The 27,816-nt window shown below is 42.0% G+C and overlaps 1 protein-coding gene across 1 annotated transcript; it reads right to left on the bottom strand.

Annotated features, from left to right (window-relative positions):
• Positions 1–1,754: 1,754 nt before the first annotated feature.
• Positions 1,755–20,313, bottom strand: LOC100555448 (amine sulfotransferase). The gene is given in 8 exon segments (XM_008120483.3): positions 1,755–5,450; positions 7,247–7,427; positions 9,455–9,549; positions 12,899–13,025; positions 14,012–14,088; positions 14,091–14,165; positions 15,050–15,241; positions 19,567–20,313. Coding segments are annotated over 7 exon segments (822 nt in total). The 5' UTR covers positions 15,192–15,241; positions 19,567–20,313; the 3' UTR covers positions 1,755–5,325.
• Between the last annotated feature and the right edge of the window lie 7,503 nt (positions 20,314–27,816).

Raw genomic sequence — 27,816 nt, 5'->3', positions numbered from 1 at the left:
TTTGAATGTGATTTCCTGCTTCTTGGCAGGGGGTTGGACTGGATGGCTCATGAGGTCTCTTCCAACTCTATGATTCTATGATTCTATATTTTGTACTTCCAGTTCTGGTTATTTGCAAACTTGCTCTGCCGCCCCCATCTCCCAACAGACGAGCAGCTGTGTGAACATTCACAAGGCTGTCCTGTCCTCAGGAAGTGAAAAAGAGGGTCTAGTGCAGGCATGGGCAAACCCAGGCCCATGGGCCGGATGCAGCCCTTTGGGCTCTTTCCTCCGGCCCCAGTCTGCTCCAGCCCCCCTTTCAATATGCAGTCGCAGCGGCCCACCACATCCCCAGGCTGAGAAGAGAGCTGAGTCAGTGGCACGCTGCTGTCAAGCACTCTCTGGAGAGTACACAACAGTGGCATATTTGTCTCTTTCCTCTGGGCCCAGGGAAGGCGGGTTGCTGCCTTCCCAGGGCACAGAAGAGCTAGTGAGACAAAAACGCTGCTGCGGCAGGCACTGACAGCGGCATGTTTGTCTCCCCAGCTCCTCTAGGCCCGGAAGGTGAGCTGCTGCCTGCCCATAGCCCAGAAAAGCTGTGGAAACAAACATGCTGCCGCTTGACAGCAGTGTGTTTGTCTCCCCAGAGACAGACCCACCCCTTCCCTCCCCTGGGCACAGCTTCACCCCCTTCTGGCCCGGCCCCCGCCCCTCCCAGCCCATGACCCTGCCCCTTCTGGCCCCACCTGCACTCCTCCTGGCCCAGCCCATAAGACAACCTCAGGGCAAAACAGTTTGCCCATGCCTGGTCAAGTCAGAAGGCAAGGGGGCCTGTGTTTCTGTTTTGCCTCCTTCCCTTTGCCAAACAGACATTTATGGCATGAAGGGAAAAGGAGGAGTTGTTAGAGTCTTCAATATTTTATAAAATATGTGTTAAAGAAATAGACATGAAGATGTAGCTGTAACAATTATAATTTTGTAAAATTACACCCCATACCACAACAACCCTCACCCTCTTTGTTTTTTCCTCGTGACATACTAGATATTTGTAAAGATGGAACTAACCAATAATTAATCTATTATCCCCAAATGTTTCCTTTTCCTTCCCTTGTCCCCCTACCCCCCACTTTCCTAGTAAACGTTTAATAAAAATTATTTGGGGAAAAAGAGATAATAAAGACCTCTGCTTTTGAAAAAATATTGTGTATATAATTACTTTTAGGCTATGTCTTGGTGGTGGATGCGTAGGTGGCTGTGGAGACCTATTCTTGACCCACATGTTCTTCCGCAGTGAGTGCATCAATCTCCAGGTGGAAGGTCATCCCAGTCAGGGTTGGCTTGACATGCCTACCTCTTGGCACGTTACTCCCTTAAGCCCTCCATTCTGCAGCACTGCTGGTCACAGCTGATCTCCACTTAGAACACTCAAGGGCCAGGGCTTCCCAGTTCTCAGTGTCTATGCCACAGTTTTTAAGGTTGGCTTTGAGATCATCTTTAAATCTCTTTTCCTGTCCACCAGCATTACGTTGTATGTACATACACACACACGCGCGCAATTACAGGTTTTCCAAAAACTGGGGGGGGGGGGGGGGGCTTGATATCCAAAATACTTCTAGTCCCAAGCATTTAGGGTAAGGATACTCAACCTGTAGTCATTTTTACAGTGAGCTGAATTTCAGACTGAAGATGTTGGGACTTATTTTTCCCCTGGGTAGCTTTATGAATGATTGCTTCAATTTAAACAAGATCAATTTACTTACAAAAAAATGTCCATATTTGGTTAATTAAGAAATTTTATTGCACCATAGAAGGAAAGCACAAATTGACTGCTTGTATGTTTCTTTACAAGTGAAAAACGGCAAAACTTCACAGATTAACAATGCATCCTTACTGCAGAAAGGGAAGTCTCGTTCTATGTGTTACATTCTTATCCTGCTTTTCTGTAAAAGAGCTCAGTACACTCTCTCTTAAACCAGAAAGATAAAATACTGCTTCAAAGGATGTGACAGTCACACATCTGATGTAGTGGGAGTCTTCTTAGAGTCATTGCCACAAAACTCAATATTTTTGCTTCTTTGTGTCCTCAGCAAAGTAACATAAAAAAAAGGTAAAGGTAAAGGTTTCCCCTGACGTTAAGTCCAGTCGTGACCGATTCTGGGGGTTGGTGCTTATCTCCATTTCTAAACCAAAGAGCCGGCGTTGTCCATAGACACCTCCAAGGTCATGTGGCCAGCATGATTGCATGGAGCGCTGTTACCTTCCCGCCGGAGCGGTACCTATTGATCTACTCACATTTGCATGTTTTTGAACTGCTAGCTTGGCAAGAGCTGGGGCTAACAGCGGGCGCTCATTCAGCTCCTGGGATTTGAACCTGGGACCTTTTGGTCCGCAAGTTCAGCAGCTCAGCGCTTTAACACACTGTGCCACCAGGGGCCCCTAGGTAACATAAACATTTCTGTTTATGTAGCACTTACCTCATGAATTTTGCTCTGTCAGGAAAAGAATCTTCTGCATGGGCCATTTCATTTTAACTTTCAAGCCTTCCATGAAGTCAGCTATTAAAAACAATACATTCTTACAGAATGCAATTCTCTTGATTACAGTCAAATATTTAAATAGAAGGCTTATCCTGTAAAACATTACATGACCTGCTTCCTCATTACAAGTTCTACCATAAACACTGTTGATTTACTACTACAATCATTACATAAACTGCCATAAATATTGTTCCTGTGTACTACTACAATGGGAACATGTACAGTATGTACAAAAAGTCAGGGGTTAGTGTAATTCAAGTCAAATCAAACTGTCAGTCAAAAAACAAGCCATCTAAGTTTCAGATCAGCCAATAGTTTCTGAAATTATACAGTCTAGATTGTCCCGAATCACTGATTGTTATCTACACCATCCTGAATAATCTATGGAGATGAGGTTATGTTTCTTCATTTGGAAATGAGTTAAATGGATACATTTACTCAGAACATGCACAGTACTTTGCTGCTTTCCGCTTCTCCTTCACGTGAGATTTAGGGCTTCTCTGTACATACTCTATACCCTGCATTGGACCAGAAGTGGCTTTTGGATATCCAGATGATATCCACAAACTGTATTTCAGGGTAAAATCAGGTAACCCATTTTTACCTTGCATTAGGAGAAATTGGGGAATGCTTCAATGAAATTCCAGAGTGGCCCTGCACTGGGGACGGAGTGTGGATAGCTGGACCAGCTCCAATCTGAACCACTCCACTGTCTTCATGGCCAATTGCCACTGTCCTTCTTGCTCTGAGGCATGGGGAAAGGGGATAGATTGAACCATGCCATCCCTGCAGCTGAATGATCTGGACTCCATTCCCACCACTGCACCACTGAACCGCTCTGCAGAATCTAGGGCTGGGCCAGTGCAGAAATATTCCAGGATCAGTTTCGGATTTTGTTGTACAATTTGTTGTACATGTAGATGTATCCTTATATTCTGCATATGCTCAAAGCCTTTTGCTGTATCATATCACTTCACACACTACGGAAACAAATGCATATTCATTTATTCTATCATTAAATAATCCAAGTTTGTGGTGCTTGATCTTTTTTCCCTGACATTTTGCAGTACAAGTAAAATTAAACAGAATGTAGTGGATTCAAACCAGCTGGGAACAGTAAAATATGTTGGCTGGCAATTTATAAGTTTTATAAATTATAAGTTTTGTATTCCTTAATTCCAAAATTAAGTTCATTTAAAAAAATTCAATTGATGTTTAGCATTTTACTTTAAGACAGTGGTTCTCAACCTGTGGGTCCCCTGTGGGTTTCTACAACTTCCAGAAATCCCAGCCAGTTTACCAGCTGTTAGGATTTATGGGAGCTGAAGGTCAAAACATCTGGGGACCCAAAGGTTCAGGACCACTTCTTTAAAATAAACTCTAACCAGGTGCCCCTTTTTTGTTTTGTTACAAGAGTTCAAATTGTAATAACCTCCAACTTTAATTAATTAGTTCTTATCATTATAAAATTTAAAACTCAGGTGACAATACAGTATGTAATTAACAGTTCAAAATAAATAACACTTAAAACAATATGAAAAACTCTCTTAAAACCAACTGCCCATTGTATCAAATGCACAAGCTCTTGTTTTTAAATCTGTAGTTTACTCAGTGATTTTTAAAACAAATTCCTTACTCCTGCATCTACACTGCTGCTATAAATCCATTTTCAAAAGCTCCAATTTGCTGCAGAAAATTCTTTTCTAAAGGCATCAAGAGAATACTTGAGAAGAGAAGGAATGTGTCAGTGTAATAACAAAATAATAATGCTTACTTATTTTAAGGTTTTTAATTATGTTAAGGTTTTTTTGGGTCATCCTTGTTTCTAAGCTGTATGGATTAAAAGTGTTGAGTAATCATGGAGAAATTTCACTTTGTTATAGAATCTCATGAGATTTAAATTTTGGAAACAATACAAAATCCATAACGAAATTAATCTTTCATGAACGTAACATAATATTTTGCAATGCACTGAATATCATACCAAATAGAAAAAGTTTAATCGATTCCTGCTTCTGCATTAGTCACTGAGAAGAAATTTCTTTAGTTATTTTATAGGTTATCATCCAATTCACATTCCTTAATGCAATTATCTTGCTATCCATTGCCATTTCCCTAAATATGGCAATGATCTGACTGTTGTCTCTGATAAAAAAAAAAATACAGAATTTTGCACATGAAGAAATGTATCTTACAAAACAGAAGATTTAAAATTCTCCCATGCTTACCTGTTCTCTTTAAAAATGTGTGTCTTTTGGGATTTCTCCTAAGGAGAAATCCCTTAGCAACTTTAAGAAAGATTTGGACTTAATTATCCCTTGCCTACAGTGTGTACAAACTTCAACTATTGGACTTATGAAGTATAGAAGTGTTATTAAAAATAGAAATGTGGACATAGAATGTTATTTTCAAATATTAGAAAAACAAGGAGGAAAAATCAATAGACAACGAGTGTGAAGTTCCTAGAATAGTCATAATTACCTGTGTGTCTAATCTGTGTTTATTACTTTAGGGATGTTCCATGTTAGAGTAATTGTCTCAGATTTAGTAGTGTTAGAAGAAGTAGTTTTGGTTTTGTATATTATAAAAATGCTTTTTTGTATTGTTTTTGTCTATCCCCATTTATTTCTGAATAAAAAAATAATTAAAATGTGTATATTTTAGAATCTGGATATTCAAACCATCTTCATGTTATCCATCCCCTGAAATTTGCAAATTGATTTGAAAACGAGTGGAAACAGATCTGTGGTTTCATCAATTTTTTAAAAAATCTGTACAAAGCAAAAGAGGCAGGTTTGTCCATCCTTGTTCATAATTCATCCTTGATATCCCAGCAGAACTTGAAGGGCAGCTTTTCCATTCGTTCCTTGAAAACACTGTCAAACCTTTCATTCTGTGCAACTGTCATTATGTTTTTCCAGTCTCCAACTGTACCTGATATAGGATTCAGAAAGACAGTGATTTGAAAATGATGGTTAGCATCCATTATACTTAATTCTTCACCAAATTTTTACTATGTGGAACTGATGCTATTTGCCTTGCCACTATCGTACCACTACTTGCTGTCTCATATTCCTTGTGAGATAAGATAAAAAATACTACAACTGCCAAGGACTGTAGTGGGAGTTCCTGGGATTTTTTGAAGTGCTCAAATGTGGGAACTGTTGCTCATATAAAATACAGAGAATCAGAGCCGGCCCTAGGTATTTTTCAAGTGTAGGCGAACAGAATTTTGCCCCCCCCCCCAAACCAATCACTGAAAAATAAAAGCGTTGGATAAGCAAAAATGTTGGATAATAAGGAGGGATTAAGGAAAAGCCTATTAAATATCAAATTACATTAAGATTGTACAAATTAAGCACCAAAGCATAATGTTTTACAACAAATCAACATGTTTTGCGCCCCAAGCGACCGCTTAATTCACTTAATTGTTGGACCAGCTCTGCAGAGAATCCAAAATTAAAATATTATGGCTCTTGATTTCAATGTGGTTCATTTGAATGACACAGATATTATGTTTCCATACATGATGTAGCAGTTAGAGCTTTGGACTATCACTTTGAAAACCAGGTTTGATTCCACCACCCAGCTTTTCTTTCCAAGTCAAAAGGGAGGAGAGTGAATTGTCCTTTATGGAAGTCTGCTGGAATGGCAAATCAGTTCAATTTGTAGAGCTGCTTTAATACTGTTTAATTGTTTAATATTGTATTTTTCGCCAAAGCAAAAAGGCTTTTGGCTACTTCTATTTGTTTATTTATTTTTGCACTTCTCGTACATCCTGGAAGGTTTTGGGCAGAAAATTGACTTCTAGATTTAGTAGAGCTGCCTACCTCTAATTTAAAGCCTTAAAATGAAACCATATACGGGCAGTTCCTGAGTTGCAAACATCCAACCAGATATGACTCCGAGTTTTAAATGTGGGAGGTGGTGGCACCAGGTAGGCTCAGGAGCAAGTGCACCAGCCAGCAGCGCACCAGGCCTTTTACAGTATTTGAAATTTTTTAAGCATTTACATACATGGGTAAAAGTAAAGAATATGTTATGGCAAAAATCTGTCTAAGTTGTATTTAAAATAGAACTCCATGCAGATTTTATTTATTAATTTTGATTAGTATGGTGTGGAATTATTTCCTGATTATAAATATTTTATCTCACATCTTGTCTCTGAGACAACAGGAAGTGAGAAGAAATCTGTCCTTAGGAAGGCAAATTCACTTCTGAAAGAGTTATCATGGGAAAAATGTGTCTCCACTGCAGCTTTATCACCAATAAAATTTTTGAATTCCAGTTGTCACAGGGACAGAAAGTGAGCTGAAATTTTCTGAACAGGGGTACAGACAGCAAAACAAATATTACAAGTGTATTAACCCTTTCCTATGCTATCCAAAACTTTAAATTTACATTAACTTAATTAAGAAAGATGTTTTAAAAATGCTACCTTTTATTGCTCTTAATAGTCTGCTGTGATTGTTTCCAAGTTTTGGTTTGGGGAAAGGGACACCTATGTTCCGATTTACATACAAATTCAGCTTAAGAACAAACCTACAGAACGATCTTGTTCTTAACCCAGGGACTGCCTGTAATTCAGCACAATAAAGCATATTTTCGAAGCCTCAAAAATTATAGACTTTTTTTCCGTATAGCTGAAATTTGTAAGAATAGAGGTCTGGTATGGTTATGGGATATTCACACAAGTTCCACCCCACTGACATCATTGGACACTGATTTACCTTTGCGCAGAAAGCGTCCTTTGCTGAAATCTAGGATATCAGGAGGCATGGTGGTATAATTGGTTCTGCGATCCACACTCATTTTGCCAAATGAAGCCTTATCCACAACATCATCTATCTCTTCTTCAGTCAGTCTCTTTCCTAGGAAGTCGCATATTTTCAATACAGTGCTTTTCAGATCCTAAAATAGGATATGGTTTACAAATGACACTATGTATAACTGGAAATTACTACAGCCTACTCATGTTACAGATTATACTGGACAGTAAGAACAGTTTGGTATGAAATAAAAAATGACCTCTTAAAGCAGTGGTTTCCCAATTGCGTTCCGCAGAAGCCCAGGGTTCTGCAAAAACATCACAGGAATTCTGCAAAAACCTTAAAAATTAAATTTAAAATTAATTTTTAAAAATAGATGAGGTAAACTATTTGATTTTGCTGCTGCTCAGTCATTTAGTCATCTCCGACTCTTGGTGACCTCATGGACCAGTCCACGCCAGAGCTCCCTGTCAGCCATCACCGACCCCAGTTCCTTCAAGGTCAACCCAGTCACTTCAAGGATACCGTCCATCCATCTTGCCCTTGGCCGGCCTCTCTTCCTTTTTCCTTCCATTTCCCCCAGCATCGTGATCTTTTCCAATCTTTCCTGTCTCCTCATGATGTGGCCAAAATACTTCAGCTTTGCCTCTAATATCCTTCCCTCCAGTGAGCAGCTGGGCATTATTTCCTGGAGGATGGACTGGTTGGATCTTCTTGCGGTCCAAGGCACTCTCAGGATTTTCCTCCAACACCAAAGTTCAAAAGCGTCTATCTTCCTTTGCTCAGCCTTCCTTATGGTCCAGCTCTCGCAACCATAGGTTACTATGGGGAATACCATTGTTATTTGATTTACAGTTTCTGTAATAGCTATTTTGTGCTACAACTATTGCTTGTAGTTATTTGCTACACATTTCAACATTTTTTAAAATGTTGCATTACAGTTGGTCTTCTCAGCTACTTTGAGAGCTTGAAAAATATTGTAGACATAAACATTTGAAAATTGAAAAACATTTGTGTACAGAACTGAGGGTGACAGGGAATGGAATCCCTTTAGAATCCCTCCGCTTGCCACCAATATGTGCAGAGGTGAGGTGTCTGACAGGAATGTGTGACAGAGATGGAATCCTTTTGATCCCACACACACACACACACACAGATACCACCACTTAATAAAGATGTCTTATGAGAGATGATGTTAATTAATTATTTATTTGACTATCTTCTTCGCTGCCACCAATGGAGGAGATGGTCAGGCAGATGGCACTGGTTCTTTTAAGCTTTCTCTATTTGTTCCACTTTAGATGTTGTTGTTGCTTAACTTAATATAAGAGTATGACAGAGGCTTAGTTAGAATAAAATCAAAATAAGTTTATTGCAGGTACAGAGCTTGATGGTTTCATATAACTTGTTAAAGGCACCGCTTAATGGTTACAAACGGATATGACGTGGTCAAACTTTCAAAATATTCCTTTCTCTGGATTACACTAAACCCTGATCCTCCTGGATCCCCTGGGATTAACTTTCCCTAATCCACAGGTTCTATAAATGACCCTAAACAAGTCACCTAACTTGCCTAGTCTGGTCCAACTTAGATCTGACTCAAATCCTTCTATTTGAGCCAACCTGATCCTCTACACAAGAATCAGTTCCTTCCCTGTGAATGGAAATCACAGACTGCCTGGGTCTCCAAAACATTCCCCCTTTTCCTTTCCAAACGGCGGTTGGCTCCGCCCCTGTTGCTATGGTAACCTGCCTTAAGATGGCTACCTTCCCCCATACATCATCAACTCAAATACTCACCATTTTAAACTTAGCCAAACCTGACTGTTCAAACAAAATCCAATAAACATGTCATCTATAAACAAAATATAATTATACACTTCTTCACAATTTGCAATCACGCTATTGATGCAAGAAAAGCCTGCTACATGTCTTCAACAGTGAAGTATATGCAAATAGTCAATTCTTTTCCAAAATAAGGTGTGGTGAAGGAGAAGGGTGGAGAAAGGCAGGAAACAGTAACATTCAGTTTAATATGCATACAAGCCCTCACTCTTCTTGAACATCACCATTTGCCTGTCCTGGCCCCCAGCCCTGGACTTCCTGACAAATTTGGGTAAGCTAGCATGGCTTTTTAATACCAAGTGAAAAAGTTTTGCTGTGACTTACCTTCTTCATGTCTTCATACATAAGGAAGAGAATATTCATGTTTTCTCTCTGAGCATACCAGCCTTCGATATGATCTAGCCATAGATTACCCATCACTTGGAAGAAACAGAGTAAATGTTAGAATAGCTGAAAACAAATTTTGGCATCATACATTGCAGTGTTGTCTGCTGCTAAGTTCCAGTGCAGTGTTGGTTTCAGACAAATCTTCTGGGTACTATGTGAAGCCTTCCTTTTGCCTTGAGATGCAGTATCTCAAGGCAATTTTAAGGAAGATAGAAAAGCCAGCATTGCTGGCTTTTTTCATTGAATGGGATGCCCTTCTTTTCCTTGCCTCAGGCTGCATTATGTCATGGACCTCTCCCACTATCTTCAGATTGGGAAAGATGCACACAACACTGTATGTGCTAAGCTGGTGAACCAATCCAATGAAACAGAAGATGGTTGTTCTGTCTTTCCATGTGAGTAGCAGCACTGGAGATCAGTTTATATTTTGTGCTTTTATGAAAACATTCTAAAACTTAGAGAAATTACGAGGCAATATGACAGTGTAGCTATGTGCATCACACAATAACCTTGCTGACACATCGTGTACTTGGTACAAGTTTCTGAACAACACATCCCCATACTTAATGTACTGACACCAGATCAGTTCTCCATGGTATCCTGGCAGGGACTCCCTGAATGCCTAGTCATTCTAACATGGTTCACCGCTCCTGGGGAACCAACTCCTACCCCGCATCCCAGTGTTGCGGCTCTCCTTAGCGGCAACATGCCTCCTAGTTGGTCTTTGGCAATTTGGCTGATATCAGTCACAGTACAGTCTCACTAAGGTTAGTGGAGAGGGGGGAAAGGAAAATAGGGGATGATGACAGGGGATTGCCATCCTGTATCCCCAGGCCACCTGAGCTTGGGGAAAAAAGGATAACAGTCAAGAGAGTTGCCACCAGTTCTGGTTAGGAACAAGCCCAGCTGTCTTGGTGGCCCTTCAACCCTGGGTCTGAATTTGAGCTTTCTCTTGACTTAGCTTAACCCAGGGCAGGACTGCATTAAGATATCTTTACCCAGCTTAAGCCAGATCAGCCCCTTATGGCATTTAACCATTCTTGGGCTGCTCTGAGTATACAGCAACCTAAGTGACCTGTGTAGATGAGCCCAGTTATAGTATACCAATGAATGGGTCACCTGAACTAACTTATCTTTATCAAGAAATGACTATAATTCTTGCATAAGTGGAATCTGGTAAAAGGTACTCCTTGTTATATTTGGGGCTCAACTCAAACTTCTAGGATGTAATTACCAGACTATAGAATTGATTGCTCTTTAAGAGGGAGCAGAATCTCTTTTAGATCACAAAATACTTCTTCTTATTAATGTCTCTGTAAAGGTCTTGCAAACTCAATACAACGAGTTGCTTAATTGAGTCTCTGCTTGTGTGAGTCAACTTCCAGCTAACTTCAAGTTGTGGAATCAGATGGTCTTATTCTGTCTCCAGGACTGAATGCCATGTAGTCATTGTCAGTTGCTTATGAACTGTATTATTCCTATAACTTTCATTTTTTTTCTTGTGAGCTTGTGTTGTAGCTCAGCCATCATGGCCTGTATTCCATCAAGAGATGAAGTTGGAAACAGATGATGCTGTGGATTTTGCAGACATTTCTGCCTCGGACTGGGGCCCCTTGGCCTTGCAGCTGCCTGATATGGTTGTTCCAGAAGAACCGCTAATTGCCGAACATTCCGATGTCTCCTCATTGTTACCTACACCGGTGTTGACCTGGGTGAAGATGAGACTTTTAATCGGAAGGAATTTGTTACAAAAGATAGGAGCAGGAGAGAGGGAGTGAGATGGAGTTGAAGGTTAGCTCTCAAGTTGGATAATGGCTAACTTTCCCATGGGAAGTTTTGTGGGCCCTGTACTCCTTAATTTTGCAGACTTGGGATTCTTTAAAAGTGCCCCTCACTGTATTCTCATTGCGGTGTCAAGAGGTTCCAGTTTCCAGCTCCTTGCCTTGTCTCCTGTTTCCGTGCCAAGTTCCCAGTTCCAGGCGAGCCACGCCGTGCCACGACTCCTGAGAAGAGCTCTCCTTGCACCAAGTTTTCCTTGTTCCTGAATCGAGATTGACTCTGCCTTGTTTACCTTGCTTTCTTGCTCCTGTTACGAGACTTTTCGAGTGGATTTGGAGTTTGCAGATTTGCAGCGCTCTGTTCCTGCTATTGTTTCATGGACAAACTTTGATTTCTTGAAGGAAACTATTGAGTTTTCATTTGTGGATTACAATTTGGACATTTCTGAACCCATTCTGAACTACAGTTGACTATTTTTAAGGAACTATTTCTTACTTTGACTTTCTGCCTTAATTCCACATAGATATATATTCTGTTTCAATAAACGGCTTGTGTGTTATATTGGCTCCTGTCTGGTTTTCGAGTGCTCACACTGCCTTGGGGTGCAACAGCTTGCACATGAAATAAATCTAACTTCAGTTGTTGCCTCTGCCCAATAAGGTGTCCACTACTTGTTATTTGTGTTCAGAATGTGTGGCATTACAGTAGAGTCTCAGTTATCCAAGATAATGGGGCAGGCCCAATCTCGGATAACCAAATGCTTCGGATTGCTGGGAGGCCCTATTATCCCTCCTGGCAATCTGGTTTAGGGAAGTGCCTGTGAGTGCATCCCAAGAGGCGAGTGGTTGCCAAAGGACGGGGCTCCGTCCCTACGACGAGCACTCAGCCCAGGGAAGTGCCTGTGAGTGCTGCTGCCTAGCAATGCTCATAGGTGCTTCCCAAGAGGCTAGGGCTCACTGAGGGATGTCTCCCCGGATCTTCCTCGGCCAGGCCCTTGCTGGAGGAAAAGGTTGCCTCCAGTAATGGCTTGGCCAAGGAAAACCTGCAGCATGCTCCTCATCTCTCGGAGGGACAGGCCCTTGCTCCAGTAAGGGCCTGGCCCTCTGAGAAATGCCCCTCGATCTCCCTCGGCCAGGTCCTTGCTGGAGGAAAGGGTTTCCTCCAGCAATGGCCTGGCTGAGAAAAACCCGCAGCACACTCCAGCAAGGGCCTGTCCCTCTGAGAAAAGCGGAGCACGCCAGGATCTCCCTCGACCAGGCCCTTGCTGGAGGAGACGTCCCTCGGAAAGCAGCGCTTGTGGGGTGCTTCCCAAGGGGTGAGGGCTTGCGGGGCGCTTTTCTGGGCCCAGCCCTTGCTGATCACGGGGTGCTTCTGGGGCGCTTCCTCCTCCCTCTCCCTCTCTCAAGCTCCCTTCGCTTGAGAGAAGGAGAGGGAAAGGGAAGGGCACCCACAGCGGTGCCTTGAATAATACTTAGGTTCGGTTAACCAGGGCTCGGTTAACCGAGACTCTACTGCATATAATTATTCTTCCCACATTGCACTGTTTAGTCAAACAGTATAACAGGCAAAATAACTTCCTATTTTAAATCTATCATAGCTTACCTTTTCCAGCCAAAAACTTCTCCATAATAATTTCAAAGTCTTCAACTTCTTCAAGTAGGACAGAAACTTTGGAGAAATGATAGTAGGAGACCAAGACATCTTTTGGGTTTCTGGCCACATAAATAACCTGCCGAAGCAATGATATTAAAGATCTTGTGAGTTAAAATATTCTGATCAACCAATGTCTTCGTAATTGGACTTTCTCTCAAATCACATGCTTCCAAGGCTGGATCTACACTTGCATATAATGCAGATTGAACTGCATTGAACTACACTGTCTACACTGACCATACCTTTTGTGGTGATTGGCATGGGATCTGGGTCAAGGGCATCATTTATGGATATCTCACCGGCATTAATAAGATAAGATTAAGGGGGGTCCCCTTAGAGGACTTGGATGGAATAGATCTTGCCCATTTTGATGCTGGATGTTTTTTCTGCACTGCCTGCAGAAAAAAAGGGGGACTGTGCAGGGCTCCACACCCATGTGGATAATTTCCTGTCATCCCAAGAATTCTGGTGTTGGGCTGGAAGATCAATCAGCAGGTGAGTTGGTCAGTTTCTGGATCCAAACATAAACATGTTTGAACTCTTTTCCAAACAGTAGTTAATAAATCCAACTTCTGAAGGGAGCTATGTCAGTTTAAGAAATGTTTCAACAAATTAATTATAAAATAAAGCATCCCCTCTTGAGTATTTTCCAGTTGTCCTATCATAACTTTTACAGTATGCATGTCAGGTACTTTTATTATGGAAAATGATACCTTACCCTTTGAAACGTTTGATTATTAGCCTTCTGTCAGTAACTGAGCAATGTGCCCTCCTTTGATAAAGATACTAATTTGTATCTCAGTTTTTAAATTCTTCTCACTCCAATATCAAAACTGTCTGTAGATTCTTTAAGGCAGTGGTGCTCAACCTGGGGGCCCCAGATGTTTTTGGCCTTCAACTTTCAGAAATCATAACAGCTGGTAAACTGGCTGGGATTTCTGGGAGTTGTAGGCCAAAAACATTTGGGGATCCTAGGTTGAGAACCACTGCTTTAAGGAAGGTCTCTTCCCCTGTTATGACAGCAAATTAAGTGAATGAAATGATAGAAGTATTAGCCCTTACTTTTCCTCTCCCATTCTTTAATCCCTTTGGCATTAAATAATAGGGCAGATGGCTGGAAAAGAGACGTGGTGATGGGCCAGTTCCATGTCTTCAGTCCCATTTCGATGACCTTCATGATAAATCAAGCTCAAAATATTCTGTGTCCATACTGTTCCTGTGTGGATATGAACAAATTAATATAATACATTGCTGAGCATCAAGGGACCTTTTATTTTTAAGATAAACTAAATGAAAAGATCGTATCTATTTCTGGGGAAAATATCTAAATTGCTATACTGGAGAGAAAATACAGGAATGACAGGAAAGGAAATGCAGGCAACCATAGCTTAACCAGATCAACAGAGGTTAAGATATAGGAATTTTAGGAAAATATAATAGCATCCAAAATTCTAGCTAAATGCAGTCCCAATAAAAAAAGGTTTTGAACTTCTCCACTCCAAAAACCTTTTTAGTGCTGTTGAAATCTCAAAGAGCTAAGTCCAATTCCTTGGTTTTCTCTTCCAGTAAATTTCTCCCGTTGCAGTAAAAACGAGGTATTCTCAAATCTGGGAAGGGGGGGGGGGGGCAGAAGCAGCGATGAAAAATACCATGCAAGCTTTCAGAGCTACACTGGTTTCTGTGTTTATATGTTGTTAATATTTGTTTATATTTTCCCCAGGCCATTCTCAGTTACAATCAGTTTATACTCCATAATATACCCGTACTTCCTTTTGCAATTTCTTCAGACATATCCTTCTGTGGACCAAAATGTTTTTTTGGGTGGGATTTTTTTTATATATTTGACTGCCAGTCATAAGTAATTCATATAAATGGAACCCATCATATAAATATCCATCAACAACAGCCCCATAAAATGCTATTAATTTACATATACTTAAAATACTTTTCCATCAGTGTTTTCTCTGTTATTTCACAATACCCTTCTGCCCTCCCATCAAAATAGGGTTGCTTTAATTAGTCAGTTATAACACTCGATTAATCTATTATATGAAACAAAGAAAATATCATTTCTTTTGAGTAAACGATTTCCAGTCCTACCTGATTTTGGGAAAGTGACCAGAAATACATCACTGTCCAGGATTTCAAAATCTTCCAAGGAATCAATGTATTCAGGGGTAACCATATTTTGCATAAAATAGTATCCTTTGTATTTCACCAAGTACTTATCTAATGACTCCATTGCTAATGCTAGTGACAGGACAATAGAAAAAATGGCAATAGTTCTTCTACCTAGTTGGGAAGAATGAGAAACAACAAAGTAATATTAGAAAAAAAAATTATTCTAAGTTTTCATGAAATCCAGTTTTCCATTCTTCAGAGATCAATAACCTAGGGAGGAGAGAATAACAGGCTATGCCCAGGAGCTAAAAAGCTTTTGAATTGTTCAAAACACTGCAAAGGTCTAAAACTTACTGACTAGGGTTATATTTGTAACTAGCTGTGCCTGGCCACACGTTGCTGTGCCTTATGGGAATCATTTGTTGACCAGGTGGAATAGCAGTGAATAGTCTTGCAGCCTGAAAGCCTGGTTGTTTTCTTCTTATGTGAATCCTTGTTTGATGAGCTGGAATACAATGGAATAGGCTTGCTGCTTGGAAGGCTGGGTACTTGCGTTCTGGGGAAATGCTTTTTTGGCCAATTTGAATTGCACTGAATAGCCTCGCTGCTTCAAAGCCTGGCTGCTGTCTATATAGGGGCATCCTTCCTTGGGCAGGTTGAATGGGATGGAGTAGCCTAGTAGCTTCAAAACCCAAGAGTTTTCTATCTAGGGGAAATCTTGGTTGGTCAGGTTGAACAGCACTGAATAGCCTTGCTGCTTGCAAGCCTGGCCACTTTCTACCCTATCGAATTCTTGGTTGGCCAGGTTGAATAGCAATGAATAGTCTCAGTGCAGCAAGTATGAATGCTGTAATTAATCACCTTGATTAGCATTTAATGGCCTTGCAGCTTCAAAGCCTGGCTGCTTCCTGCCTGAGGGAATCCTTTGTTGGGAGGTGTTAGCTGGCCCTGGTTGTTTCCTTTCTGGAATTCCCCTGTTTTCAGAGTGTTGCTCTTTATTTACTGTCCTGATTTTAGAGATTATATTATAAATACCACAGTAATTATTATATATTATATTTATAATCTTCTATTATCTGCATAGAACTGGATTATATGAGGCCCCTTCTACACAGCTGTATAAATTCCACACTGAACTGGATTATATGGCAGTGTGGACTCAAGATAATCTAGTTCAAAGCAGATACTGTGGATTATCCTACATTGGCATTCTGGGTTATACTGTGTGGTAGGGCCAGGGGCGGCCCTAGGTAATTTCGTCTTGTAAGCAAACCTAGTGCCCCCCCCCCCCGAAATTGCGCCCCCATCCCAAGGCTCCGCACATACCTCCTTTGTCATCGTTGTCATCAGCAGGGAGGACCATCACCTCCCTCCGAGGCGAAGCCTTTTCTCGCAAGGCCTTCCACATTCGCCGAGGGGGGAGGCGGCAGCAGGGACCATCGCGTCCCTCCTTGGCTAAAGTTGAGGCCTTCACCGAGGAGGGAGGCGATGGTCCCTGCTGCCTCCCTCCTCGGTGAACGCGGAAGTACAGCGCCATCAGCCCAAATGACCAATGGTGCTGTGCGCATGCGCACAGTGTCAATCTGCGCTGTGTGCATGCGTACAGCACCATCGCCTATTTGGGCCGATGGCACTGTACTTCCCTGTTCGCCGAGGAGGGAGGCGGCGGCGGCGGGGACCATCGCCTCCCTCCTTGGCAAAGGCCTCAACTTTAGCCGAGGAAGGAGGCAATGGTCCCCACCTCCGCCTCCCCACTCAGCGAACGCGGAAGTACAGCGGACACAAGCGATCGGCGCTGTGGGCATGCATAGAGCACCATCGGCCCAAATGGGCGATGGTGCTGTGCAGGTTGGCACGGGATTTCTATCGCTCGTGTGGACGCGAGCGATCGAAGCCCTGCGCCAACGGCAGCGGTGCGGCAGCACTGGTGGCACTACGGGGGCACTGTCAAGGCCTCAACAGCGCCCCTATCGGCGTGTGCCTGAAGCGGCAGCTTCAGTTACCTCTACGTTCAACTGGGCCTGCATAGGGCCTTGAATCTACACTGCCATATAATCCAGTTCAAATCAGATAATTTTATAGGCAGTGTAGAACAGGCCTGAGTGAAGAAGCCCTGAGCTCCATTGTGGCTGAGTGGGTTGCTAGGAGATGAAGTGGGTGGGGCCTACCCTTCTAACTGGCAGCTATGGGAAAAAACTGTTTTTCCTGGTCCTCTAATTTGGACTTTATTTTTCTAGTTTTTTTGCTTGAAAGACATATTTTGGATGACTTTGTCTTTTGTGGCCAAATTTAGTGTGATTTGCTTCAGTGGTTTTGTTGTTTACTCCATAGTAAAATGCACATAACATTTTTATACATATAGATAGGTGACTTGATTGCATAGATGCAGCAAACTGGCAGAGTAGTAGGACATCAGTCAGGCATTGTGATGGGGAAAGCTCATTAATAGCCTTCAGCTTCACAACACAGTGTGAGGGCTCGCAGTGAGCCCAGGCACTTATGTGGCAGCATCTGGAAGAAAGTGGCACAGCAGGAGGGAAGCACAGCTTCACACAGTTGCATGTTGCAATTGAGTGATGCTAGCAGATTTATGAAGTCACTCGTCACCATAACATAAGATGCCGCTATCCCATGTCAAACATTCTATAATGTCTTCAATGTAGCCTCAGAAGTGGAATTCTGAACAATTTTTAATCTTCTTTTAAGCTAAACATTTTAGGACATAACTCATTGATCACAACTGATTTAAAAAATAAGGTTTAAATCTCACAGTGAATCACAAATCCACTAGGACCTCCTCTACACTGATCAAGGGACTGTGCCCAATCTATTGTGCCAGATGCCAGACTGGGCCTGGTTGGAGTCCTCATTGGTTCTCTCACATAGGTAGAAGGGAGTCCCTGCTGCCCAGCAATGCAAAACTGACATCAGAAAAAGCTTAGGAAAAATGTAGACGGTGAATGTGTGCATTGTTCTCATTTTAGTCATATTGACCAGGCTGTGGCACAGCTGGTTAGTAGCCAGCTGCAATAAATCACTACTGACCAAGAAGTCATGAGTTTGAGCCAGCCCGGGTCGGAGTAAGCTCCCGACCATTAATAGTCTAGCTTGCTGTTGACCTATGCAGCTGAAAGACAGTTGCATCTGTTGAATAGGAAATTTAGGTACCACTTTATGCAGGGAGGCTAATTTAATTAATTTATGATGCCATAAAATCTCCAGCAGCATGAGGAAAAATGAGGAAGTACTGCATCAAGGACTCGGTTTCACAAGTGGACAGTGAAGCAGCAGCTCCCCCGTGGCCGAAATTGCGCATACTCTCATGAAGCCAGAAGCTGGAATGTTAAATTGCCTCTGTGTCTGTCGATATATGTTGTATGACTAATAGCATTGAATGTTTGCCATGTATATGTGCATGGTGATCCGGCCTGAGTCCCCTTCGGGGTGAGAAGGGCAGAATATAAATATTGTAAATAAATAAATAAATAAAATATCAATGGTGAGTGCTTAGAAAGGAAGGGAGAGAAAGGGAATTTCTTCCTTTCTCCCTCCCTTCTCCCACAGCAAACTGTCACTTTGCCTGATGTCAGAATAACTCCAGATAAAAGGTAGGTATCATGTTTTGGCTAGGAACTGCTGTAATGTGTGTGTGTGTCTGGGTGGGTTGGGGGTGGGGGTGGGGTGGTCTAGGCTGTTCAACATGGTTGGGCAGTAGGGACTCCTAAGGAAAATCTGTCAGTGAACTATCTTTTAATTTTAATTAGTGCTTATTTCATGTATTTTCAAAGTGCCATAATACTGTTTTTGTTTGATACAGAAATTGAAAATGTGATGGTAAGTGTAGAAATATTAAAAATATCCAAAGGTTCTGAGGAGATTATTCTGTGTAAATATATGTGTATTTCTGTGCAAAAATGTTTTCTGCGCAGAAAGAAATGTGGATAAAAATGTGTATATCCTCACAAATGCATCTCCTAGAAGACATCAAGATGTTTGAATAGTAGGAGAATATGATGTAAAAATCTCACTCTCTGTTCTTCATTTCAACAGACAGTTAGGAAACAACGTTTTCACCAGGAAATAAATAAACTAAGCTATCCTTCCCACCCACACAGTTGATACGTACATTTTAATGTTACATGTGAATAGTAAAGAAGCAGTATTCAAAACAACAGTCTGTGTATACATGTTCACAGACTGTGCTAGTGCTGTTAAGGATGAACACTCTTAATTTTTCTCATTCTCTTATGTTCTTATCCTGCTTTTCCTCATAGCACAATTTCTATGGCAGTAGAAAGGAAAAAGAATATTTCACATGACAAGAATTCTCATGCATCTCAAGTAGTAAGATGTCTCTTCTGAAAGCTACCTTCCAGTTTTGGAAGAAGGAAGAGACAACAACAACATAATTTTCACAAAACTATGTATTACTTGCATTTTATTTGTTTGCTTGTTCATTAAGCCAATCCTGACAGCTATATTTAAACAACACTTACCTCCTGAGTTTTGTTAAATAAGTCAGCAAAGTATATTCTGTTGCTTGGACTTTTCAATTATCAAAACTGATTTTGTAGTTTTCCAACAAACCAGCTGTTTAACAGTATATTTTAGGGAGTGTAAATTTCAATATTTAAATAGAGGGTTGGATTCTGGTAAATCATTACATAAGCTGCTCTATCATTACATAAACTGCTGTACACAAACACTAGAGTTCCTCTTTCCTGCCAAGAATGAACACAGGAGTCAGAGGAGTCAGGAGTTGTGTAATTCAGGACAAATCAAACGCTCAGTCAGTAAATTGGGCATGCATCCAGTTTACTGCTTTTTCAAACTAAATAAACTAAAAAGTTATAAAACAAGACATATTTTTGTAAGGATTGTACAAGTTTTGTAAGGATTGTGCAAGGACTGTACAAAACATTGTTAAATTTCTCTTTCTTGCCAAAAATGAACACGTGGGTTGGGTAAGTCATGGGTTATAGTGTAGTTCAGGTCAAATCAAATGAGATACAAAACATTGATCATGCATCCAATTTATTGTTTCTTGAAGCCAAATAAGCAGGGAAAATGGTTATAAAACATATGTTTTTATAAAGAGTGTACAAGTTTCAGCCTTCATTCCTAAATCTGAATATATTACATTCCGGGTTTCTGAATCAAAGTCATTAATAACCAACACTTGTGCTAAGTAGCTGATCAAGCTACACAGAGTAGTTTACCATGGCCACAAAACCTTCATCGACATTAGCCAAAATTATCTGGAGTATTGTGCTATGGAGCTGCTCTGATGCAGCACAGGAGCATCCTCAGAGCCCCTTTGGTGTCCAGATGGTCTGTTAAGGCAAGAACACTTTTGAGCCACTACTACTGCCAATGTGTTGCTGGCCAAATGCAGCCCCCTTGCAGAGGCTTGCTGATGATGTCAGTTGTGCTGAGGTCACAAGAGGGCACGGTGCCCCTGGTGGGAGTACGGTGCTGCTGGACTAGTCAGCTATTCGGTCTGATTGGCTGGAACACACCACAGACATGTAGGGTGTAAATGTTGCTGTATTACTATCTTATTATTTGCCCCTCATATTTTCCTTTTTTGTATTTGGTTATTTGTTCCTGTACTGTTTGATTTTAATCCAATGTACATGGAAACTGAGGCTACAATACAAGTTGTACAGGGCAGAGGGAGATATGGTGATGGCAAGGGGATGTGCTCTTATAGAGGAAGGAGAGGAAGGTGCTTAATACCTATCTCACCTTCCAGTCAGGAAAAGAGAGAAGGGAGCTGGTAGATATAGTCTATAAAGGCCATCTTAACCTGACCAGATTGCATACTTACTAGGCAGCTGAATCAAATTGAGTGTGTGTACATGAGTCTAAAAACCAGGGGTAGACTGGGGATTCTGTTAGTGTGCCATCCATCCCACTGCCTAACAAACTCCTTGCCCAAACTCATAGAACTTGCCAAATGTGTAGGTCTGGAAACCAAGGGGGAGAGGCCCATGTTTGTCATGGATACCATGAACTCTTGAGCTACACCTAACAAACTGGCCTCTACTGGTAGGTTGAAATAATCCAGATTTTTGTTTCCAGGTGACTCCTGGCCAGTCAGAAGGCAGATCAGGAAATAGGGATCCAGCCTGTGCAGAATGGGTCACACTCCTCCTGAAGACACAGGTTCGCAGTTTGGAGGCCCTCCTGGATTGGGGACTGAACCTGGAGGCCCAGGTATCATTGGTAGCCAGAAGGGTCTTTGCACAATTAAAACTTGTGTGCCAACTGCACCCGTTAGTTGAGAAGCCAGATCTGGCCATGGTGGTACACACCTTAGTTACATCCCGTCTGGATTACTGTAACAAGCTGCATGCCTTTGAAGAGTACTCGGAAACTTCAGCTGGTTGAAAGAGCTGCAGCCAGGTTGTTCACTGGGGCTGGGTACAGGGAGCAGACAACCCCCCTCCCCCCCTGTGTCCCCTGTTTGGACACAATTCAAAGTGCTGGTTATAACCTTTAAAGCCCTATGCGATTCGAGTCTAGGCTATTTGGCTAACCACATCCCCCTGTACAAACCTGCCTGGGCCCTGAGATCTTCAGGACATGCCGTTCTCTCAGTCCGCCCATCTCAAGCTCAGTTGGTGAGAACGAGAGAGCAGGCCTTCTTTCTCGGTGGCTGGCTACCCCTAAACTCTGGAACTCCCTGCCCAGGGAAGCCAGAATGGCCCCCTCTTTGTTGTGCTTCCACCAGCAGGCTAAAACCTTTTTATTCAAACAGACTTTGAATGAATAAGGTTTTTAGATCCAGTCAGGGGGTGCTGTGGGTGAAATTGCAGGGGAATATGAGTTTTAAAAGCCATTTTAGTGTATTTAGTGTATTTTAATTTTGTTTTTACCACACTTACTATTTAATTGGGTTTTTTTTAACTTTTGTATTGCACCTTTTAAACTGGTCCATTGTGGAGTGCTAGCCACCTTGAGTCCACACGGGAAGAAAGAGGTGTATAAATAAAGACAATAACAACAATGACAACAACAACAGTAACTACAAACACATTTTTTGTAAGACCAAGTTACATGTCCTTTATAGCATATGTACTGGCCATAGCCAGACACGTTTAACTTAACTCCTACATTTCTCTATTCATTCTTATCTCGGTTTTTATTTCCTTTCTTTTTGTTGTGTATTGACAAAAGGGGTGAGGATATATCATTTGTAACTACCATTGGAAACAAAACATAATGAGAAAGTGGAGCAACTGGTTTTTCAATTATATAGAAAGATATAAGGAGACTGAGGGCATGAATGACACTACAAGTGAGTCACTGTAAGTGAGAAAGAATCAAATACTCTGCAGGTTCGATGAAGCTGTGAAAGCTGGCTGATGTTTATAGGCTGATCATCTAAAAACATAGAATGAAAATTTAACAAGGAAACTAATCAGGGTGATGACGAGAGTGGTTACAAAATACTTCGACTTACCATGTCTCTTATGAACTTGTATTCAAATGAAGTAAAAGTTCAAACACAAATGAATTCAGTTCTACAGAAAAAAGGAAACACAATCATTGTGTTGACTTGGGGCCCTTTCACACAGCCATGTAACCCAGAATATTATGGCAGATAATCTACAATATCTGCTTTGAACTGCATTATCTGAGTCCACATATAACCCAGTTCAATATGGATTTTATACAGCTGTGTAGAAGGGGTCTTGGAGTGGTTACAAAATTAACAATATAGGCAACAATCTAGATGGTTTAGCTAATCTGAAACTCAAGCCCCGTTTTTGGAAGCCCAGCTCCTATGTACTATATTTATACCTACAAGGTTGAAACCCTATGCTATTTTACTATTTTAACTTTCTAATACTCATGCGCTCTAGTAAGATTTGTCATTTTTACCCCATTATAATGACAATTCAAATTATGTGGCTTCCACTGCACATGCTACAAGCACTGCTGGTTTTTTTTTAATTCATTGATCTTGTCAAATGTTCTGATATTTTGGCTACAATATTGTGGCATGGTGTAGTGTAGGATGAGGTCCGTGAAGGTGACTTCATGCACTGGCGACACCACTGTTTTTGAGTAGTTAGTGTTCTCACACATTGTCTAATGCGAAAAGGAAAACCTTTGTAGGTCAGGGAAGATCACATCCACATTATGATGAGAATCTCACATCCGTCCACTTTTAAGTCATTGTTCACACTGTTCAATTGCAACTCCCCCCCCCCCCCGCGAATGATTCCATAACATTGAACTATGGCATTTAAAGCGGTGCAATCATCATCATCATCATCATCATCATCATCATCATCATCATCTAAAGTTGATTCTACACTTTAGATGAAAATGATGATGACGATGGTTCCAGTAGATCTGAAATGGTGGGAACTATACACTGAACTCCTATCTCCTTTTTCACAATCCAAAATGTGAAAAAAACCAAAACAATTTTTTTAAAATCAGCCATTTAATACTTTTTGTGTGTCCTATTGAAATCGAGCTATAATTTGGGGGTTCCCTTCCTTGGGAGGGGGGGGACCCAAGCTCCTTCCGGCAGGTCTGATGATCCTGGCAAGAGGGGATCCCCTAAAGATCAAGGTTATCCCGTTCCCAATAATTTCACCCGCAGACGTGAAGAAAGAGCACAGAGTTGATGATTTATTCAATTCAGCTGAAAGGGATGACCCCTGCAATCATTCATCAGGGAGCCATAACATACAATACAGAGCATCAACCTTTATAACACAGAAAACAGGGAGGCGCGATTTGAAATTTGCGACACTTGTTCCCCCGCCCACTTGTGCACTGATTGGTCCCTGAGGGAGCAGCGCGAACCCTCGTCCAGTCAGAGAGCTCCTGCCGCTTCAGTTTCTCCGCCAACCAGAGGCAAGGAGGTGGGCTGAGCCGAGAACAATGAATTTCTGAGCGGATTATGAATGAGCAAATGGTCAGATGTGCGAAAAGGAAATGCCGAGGACCCTGCTGAGCCCTCAAGGCAGCTTCCAATGGTGCAAATATACATATGTGTCTGACAAGCCTTGTCAGACCCTACGAGTCAGCTGTGCAAACATTAGTTTTATGAATGAGTCCAGTCCATTGACAAAGGAGAGCTGTCACCCAGGATAATCCGGGCTTTCCTGCTTCAGGTGTGAATGAAATGTCAACCAAGCGGCCAATTCCTTGCTTAATGGTCTGCTCCGAGGTTAAGAATGGGAGAGGCCAAATCTATTATCCATGCAAGATGATATCTGGTAGTCTCCTGGGGTGAGGAATAATTTCCTCCAGTCAGTGTTGCAACTATCTGTTCATACTGGTTTCCAGGTCAGATTTCAATCACCCTTTAATATTTCATAATACAGTAGAGTCTCACTTATCCAACACTCGCTTATCCAACATTCTGGATTATCCAACGCATTTTTGTAGTCAAGGTTTTCAATACATTGTGATATTTTGGTGCCAAATTCGTAAATACAGTAATTACTACATAGCATTACTGAGTACTGAACTACTTTTTCTGTCAAATTTGTTGTATAACATGATGTTTTGGTGCTTAATTTGTAAAATCATAACCTAATTTGATGTTTAATAGGCTTTTTCTTAATCTCTCCTTATTATCCAACATATTCACTTATCCAACATTCTGCTGGCCTGTTTATGTTGGATAAGTGAGATTCTACTGTATAATATATATTTTATGGGGATAAAGGAAAAAGGGAGCATGCGGGGTACAAGGGACACATGTGGGAACATAACTCATCTTGTACCACCCATCCCAGAGCCCAAGATTTAATACATAAGATTCATAAAGAAATAAAAGTTAAGAAAGGGGGAAGGAATCTGTGGCAATGCATATGAGATGGCCATGCTGGGTCAAAGGGCAGCAGGGGTCTCCGATGGTGAGGGCAGCTCACAGATGGCAAGCAGATAATCCTAGGTGACCCTCTCCATGCCCAGCACGCAGTCCGAACCTCCCATGACCCGATTCCGCAGGGAGATCCCTGCCGCGGCTCGAGAAGCTTCATTTTGACAATAAGCTGATTCGCTTCTTTAAACCTTATCATTTTGAGAACGGATGGTCTCCTCGTGGTGGGGAGGCTTTACAAGTTATTAGTTAGGAAAATAGTCATGCTTAGAGTTGAGATGAGGGAGATATGACCAAAAATGGAGGCGGGGGGGGGGGTTAGTCCACATTTTTTAAAAGGGGAAAGCCTCTCTCTGGGGACTGGGCTTTTCCAGCCGGCTTGGAGTGAGGGAAAAGGCAGCGAGGCTGTTTTTGAGAAAGGGAGAGGGTTTCATACTGTAGCCAGGAGAAAAATACATAATAACCACCAAGAGGAGAAGTTAAAACGAAAAGATACTTTTGATTAGGGATTAGTTACATGGTTAGGGATAGGAAGGGAATAGGAAGGAGGCAAGAGACGTATCTTAAGCCAGATTGGTTCCAGCCGATCAGTGGAACTCTCTGCTGCAGGTCAAATTAGATTAACTGCAGATGGCTGGCCTGATTCGACCACACTATATATACAAAATGTATATGGTACAAGAAATAAATTCCTTGTACATTGCATAATAGTAGTACAACCTATAAATCTGCAGGTTAAAACAACTTATCCATTAAAGACCTTTAAAAACATTTCTGTTATTATAGTGAATGGCTCTGGAATTCCTGAACTACAGAGATGAAGATCAGTAACATGTTTCCTGCCCTGATCCAAGTTCAGTTATTCATAATTGCAAGATTTGTATTATGTAATTTTCTATCTAAAGTGTCTGGACAGAATGTTCTGTGATAACTCAAAGAACTTCTCCCTTTGGACTATTTGTTCAAATACACTTTGAAAAATGTGCTACCCTGTTGCAAAATAATTGTGAGGTGAAACAAGTTCAGAAGAAATTGGATCCATTTCAGGGCCTTTCTACACAGTCATATAACCCAGAATTTCAAGGCAGATAATCCACAGTATCTGCTTTGAACTGGATTATCTGAGTCCACACTGCTATATAATCCAGTTCAATGTGGATTTTATTGAGCTGTGTGGAAGGGGCCTCAGTCTCAGTCAGAAAAGGTTATTCTGCTGTCTGAAATATTTCATTTGAATTATTAAGGCTGATCTTTGGCTTCTCCAAGCCACAGCTTTTAGATAATATATTCTCAGGGACATGTGCTTCTTTATAGCATCCAAGAGCCCTTCCGCACAGGGCCCATAATGTGGGAGCTCCCATGGTTTTACCGGAGGCATCCAAATGACATTTCCAGTAAAACCGAATTAATTCAACACAAAGCAGGAAAACCCTGCTTTTCCCCAAATTAATTTGATACTACATTAAACCCAGGTCTTCTTGAAATACCAGGGTCTAATGCAATATAGGCACTTTGGAGACTTGGCAGTCTTGGGACTACTGAGGGGTCAGTCCACACAGCCCTCTTGAATTTTCCAGGCTGAATCAGCCCTGAAAACTCCAAAGACACCAACCCCCCAACCCCCCCCCCAAAAAAAACTTTTAAAAATAATATAATTTACCTGATTGCCATTTAACTGCTGCCAAAGCTCTCCTGGTGCATCATTTTTATGTGCCAGGAGAGCTCCGGCAGCAGTTTAATGGCAGCCAGGTAAGTTATTTAATTTTTAAGTCTTTTTTGGGGGGGAGGGTTGGCTATCTGGGTGTTCTCTTGAAAGGTACCGTGAGAACATCTAGACACCCCCTGTGAAAAGCGCGGGCTTTTGGGGCTGGTGTGAGAAGTAAAGTCCACCCTGATTTGGGTTTTTTAAACACAGTTTGAAGCTGACTTTTCCACTGTGTGGAACTGACCCAACTAGTTAAATGAAAAAGCAATCTTTAGTAAATAATTGCCTCTCAGATTACACATTCCCTCAGTGCCGGTTCAATATGGAGGCCAATGAAGCCCCCGCTTGGGGCGCAGGTCCCCAGGGGCGCCATTGAGCCCCCCCCCCGCGGGGACCACTGGCTCCGTCGACGGCTAATGCGATAGGCCTCAGTTGAAGCCTTCCATGTTCGGCAGCGGCAGGCATGGCTTTTTCTTCCCTTCTCTCTCCTCTCTCCTCTCTCCCCCCTCCCTGCTTCTCTCTCTCTCTCTCTCTCTCTCTCTCTCTCTCTCTCTCTCTCCCTCCCTCCCTCCCTCCCCTCCCCTCCCTCCCTCCCTCTCCCTCCCCCCCTCCCTCCCTCCCTCTCTCTCTCTCTCTCTCTCTCTCTCTCCCCCCCCCCAAACTCTGAGGCCTGGATCCGCCCTCCTGGGCCTTCTCCCGGCCTCCGAGGCCTGGATCCACCCAACGGGGCCTTCTTCCGGCCTCCAGGCCCTTCGCTCGCCCTCAGGGGCCTGTGGCAGGCATCCTCAGAGGTTTTGAGGTCTGTTGGAAGCTAAGTAAGTGGGGTTTATATATCTGTAGAAGGTCCACAGTGGGAGAAAGAAGTTGGATGGCCATCTATAGGGAATTGTATCTCCTTGCCTGGGAGTCTGCTTATCTACTTATCTGGTGCTTTTTTAAAGCAGAGGCTGGATGGCCATCTATTGGGAGGATTCTAATTGTATCTCCTTGCCTGGGAGTATTCTTATCTGTTTATCTGGTGCTTTTTTAAAGCAGAGGCTGGATGGCCATCTATTGGGAGGGTTCTAATTGTATCTCCTTGCCTGGGAGTCTGTTTATCTGCTTATCTGGTGCTTTTTTAAAGCAGAGGCTGGATGGCCATCTGTTGTAAAGGTTCTAATTGTATCTCCTTGCCTGGGAGTCTGC

The sequence above is a fragment of the Anolis carolinensis genome, chromosome 1 (genome assembly GCF_035594765.1).
Source record: "Anolis carolinensis isolate JA03-04 chromosome 1, rAnoCar3.1.pri, whole genome shotgun sequence".
Classification (NCBI taxonomy): domain Eukaryota; kingdom Metazoa; phylum Chordata; class Lepidosauria; order Squamata; family Dactyloidae; genus Anolis; species Anolis carolinensis.
This window is presented reverse-complemented; position numbering and strand designations above follow the sequence as displayed.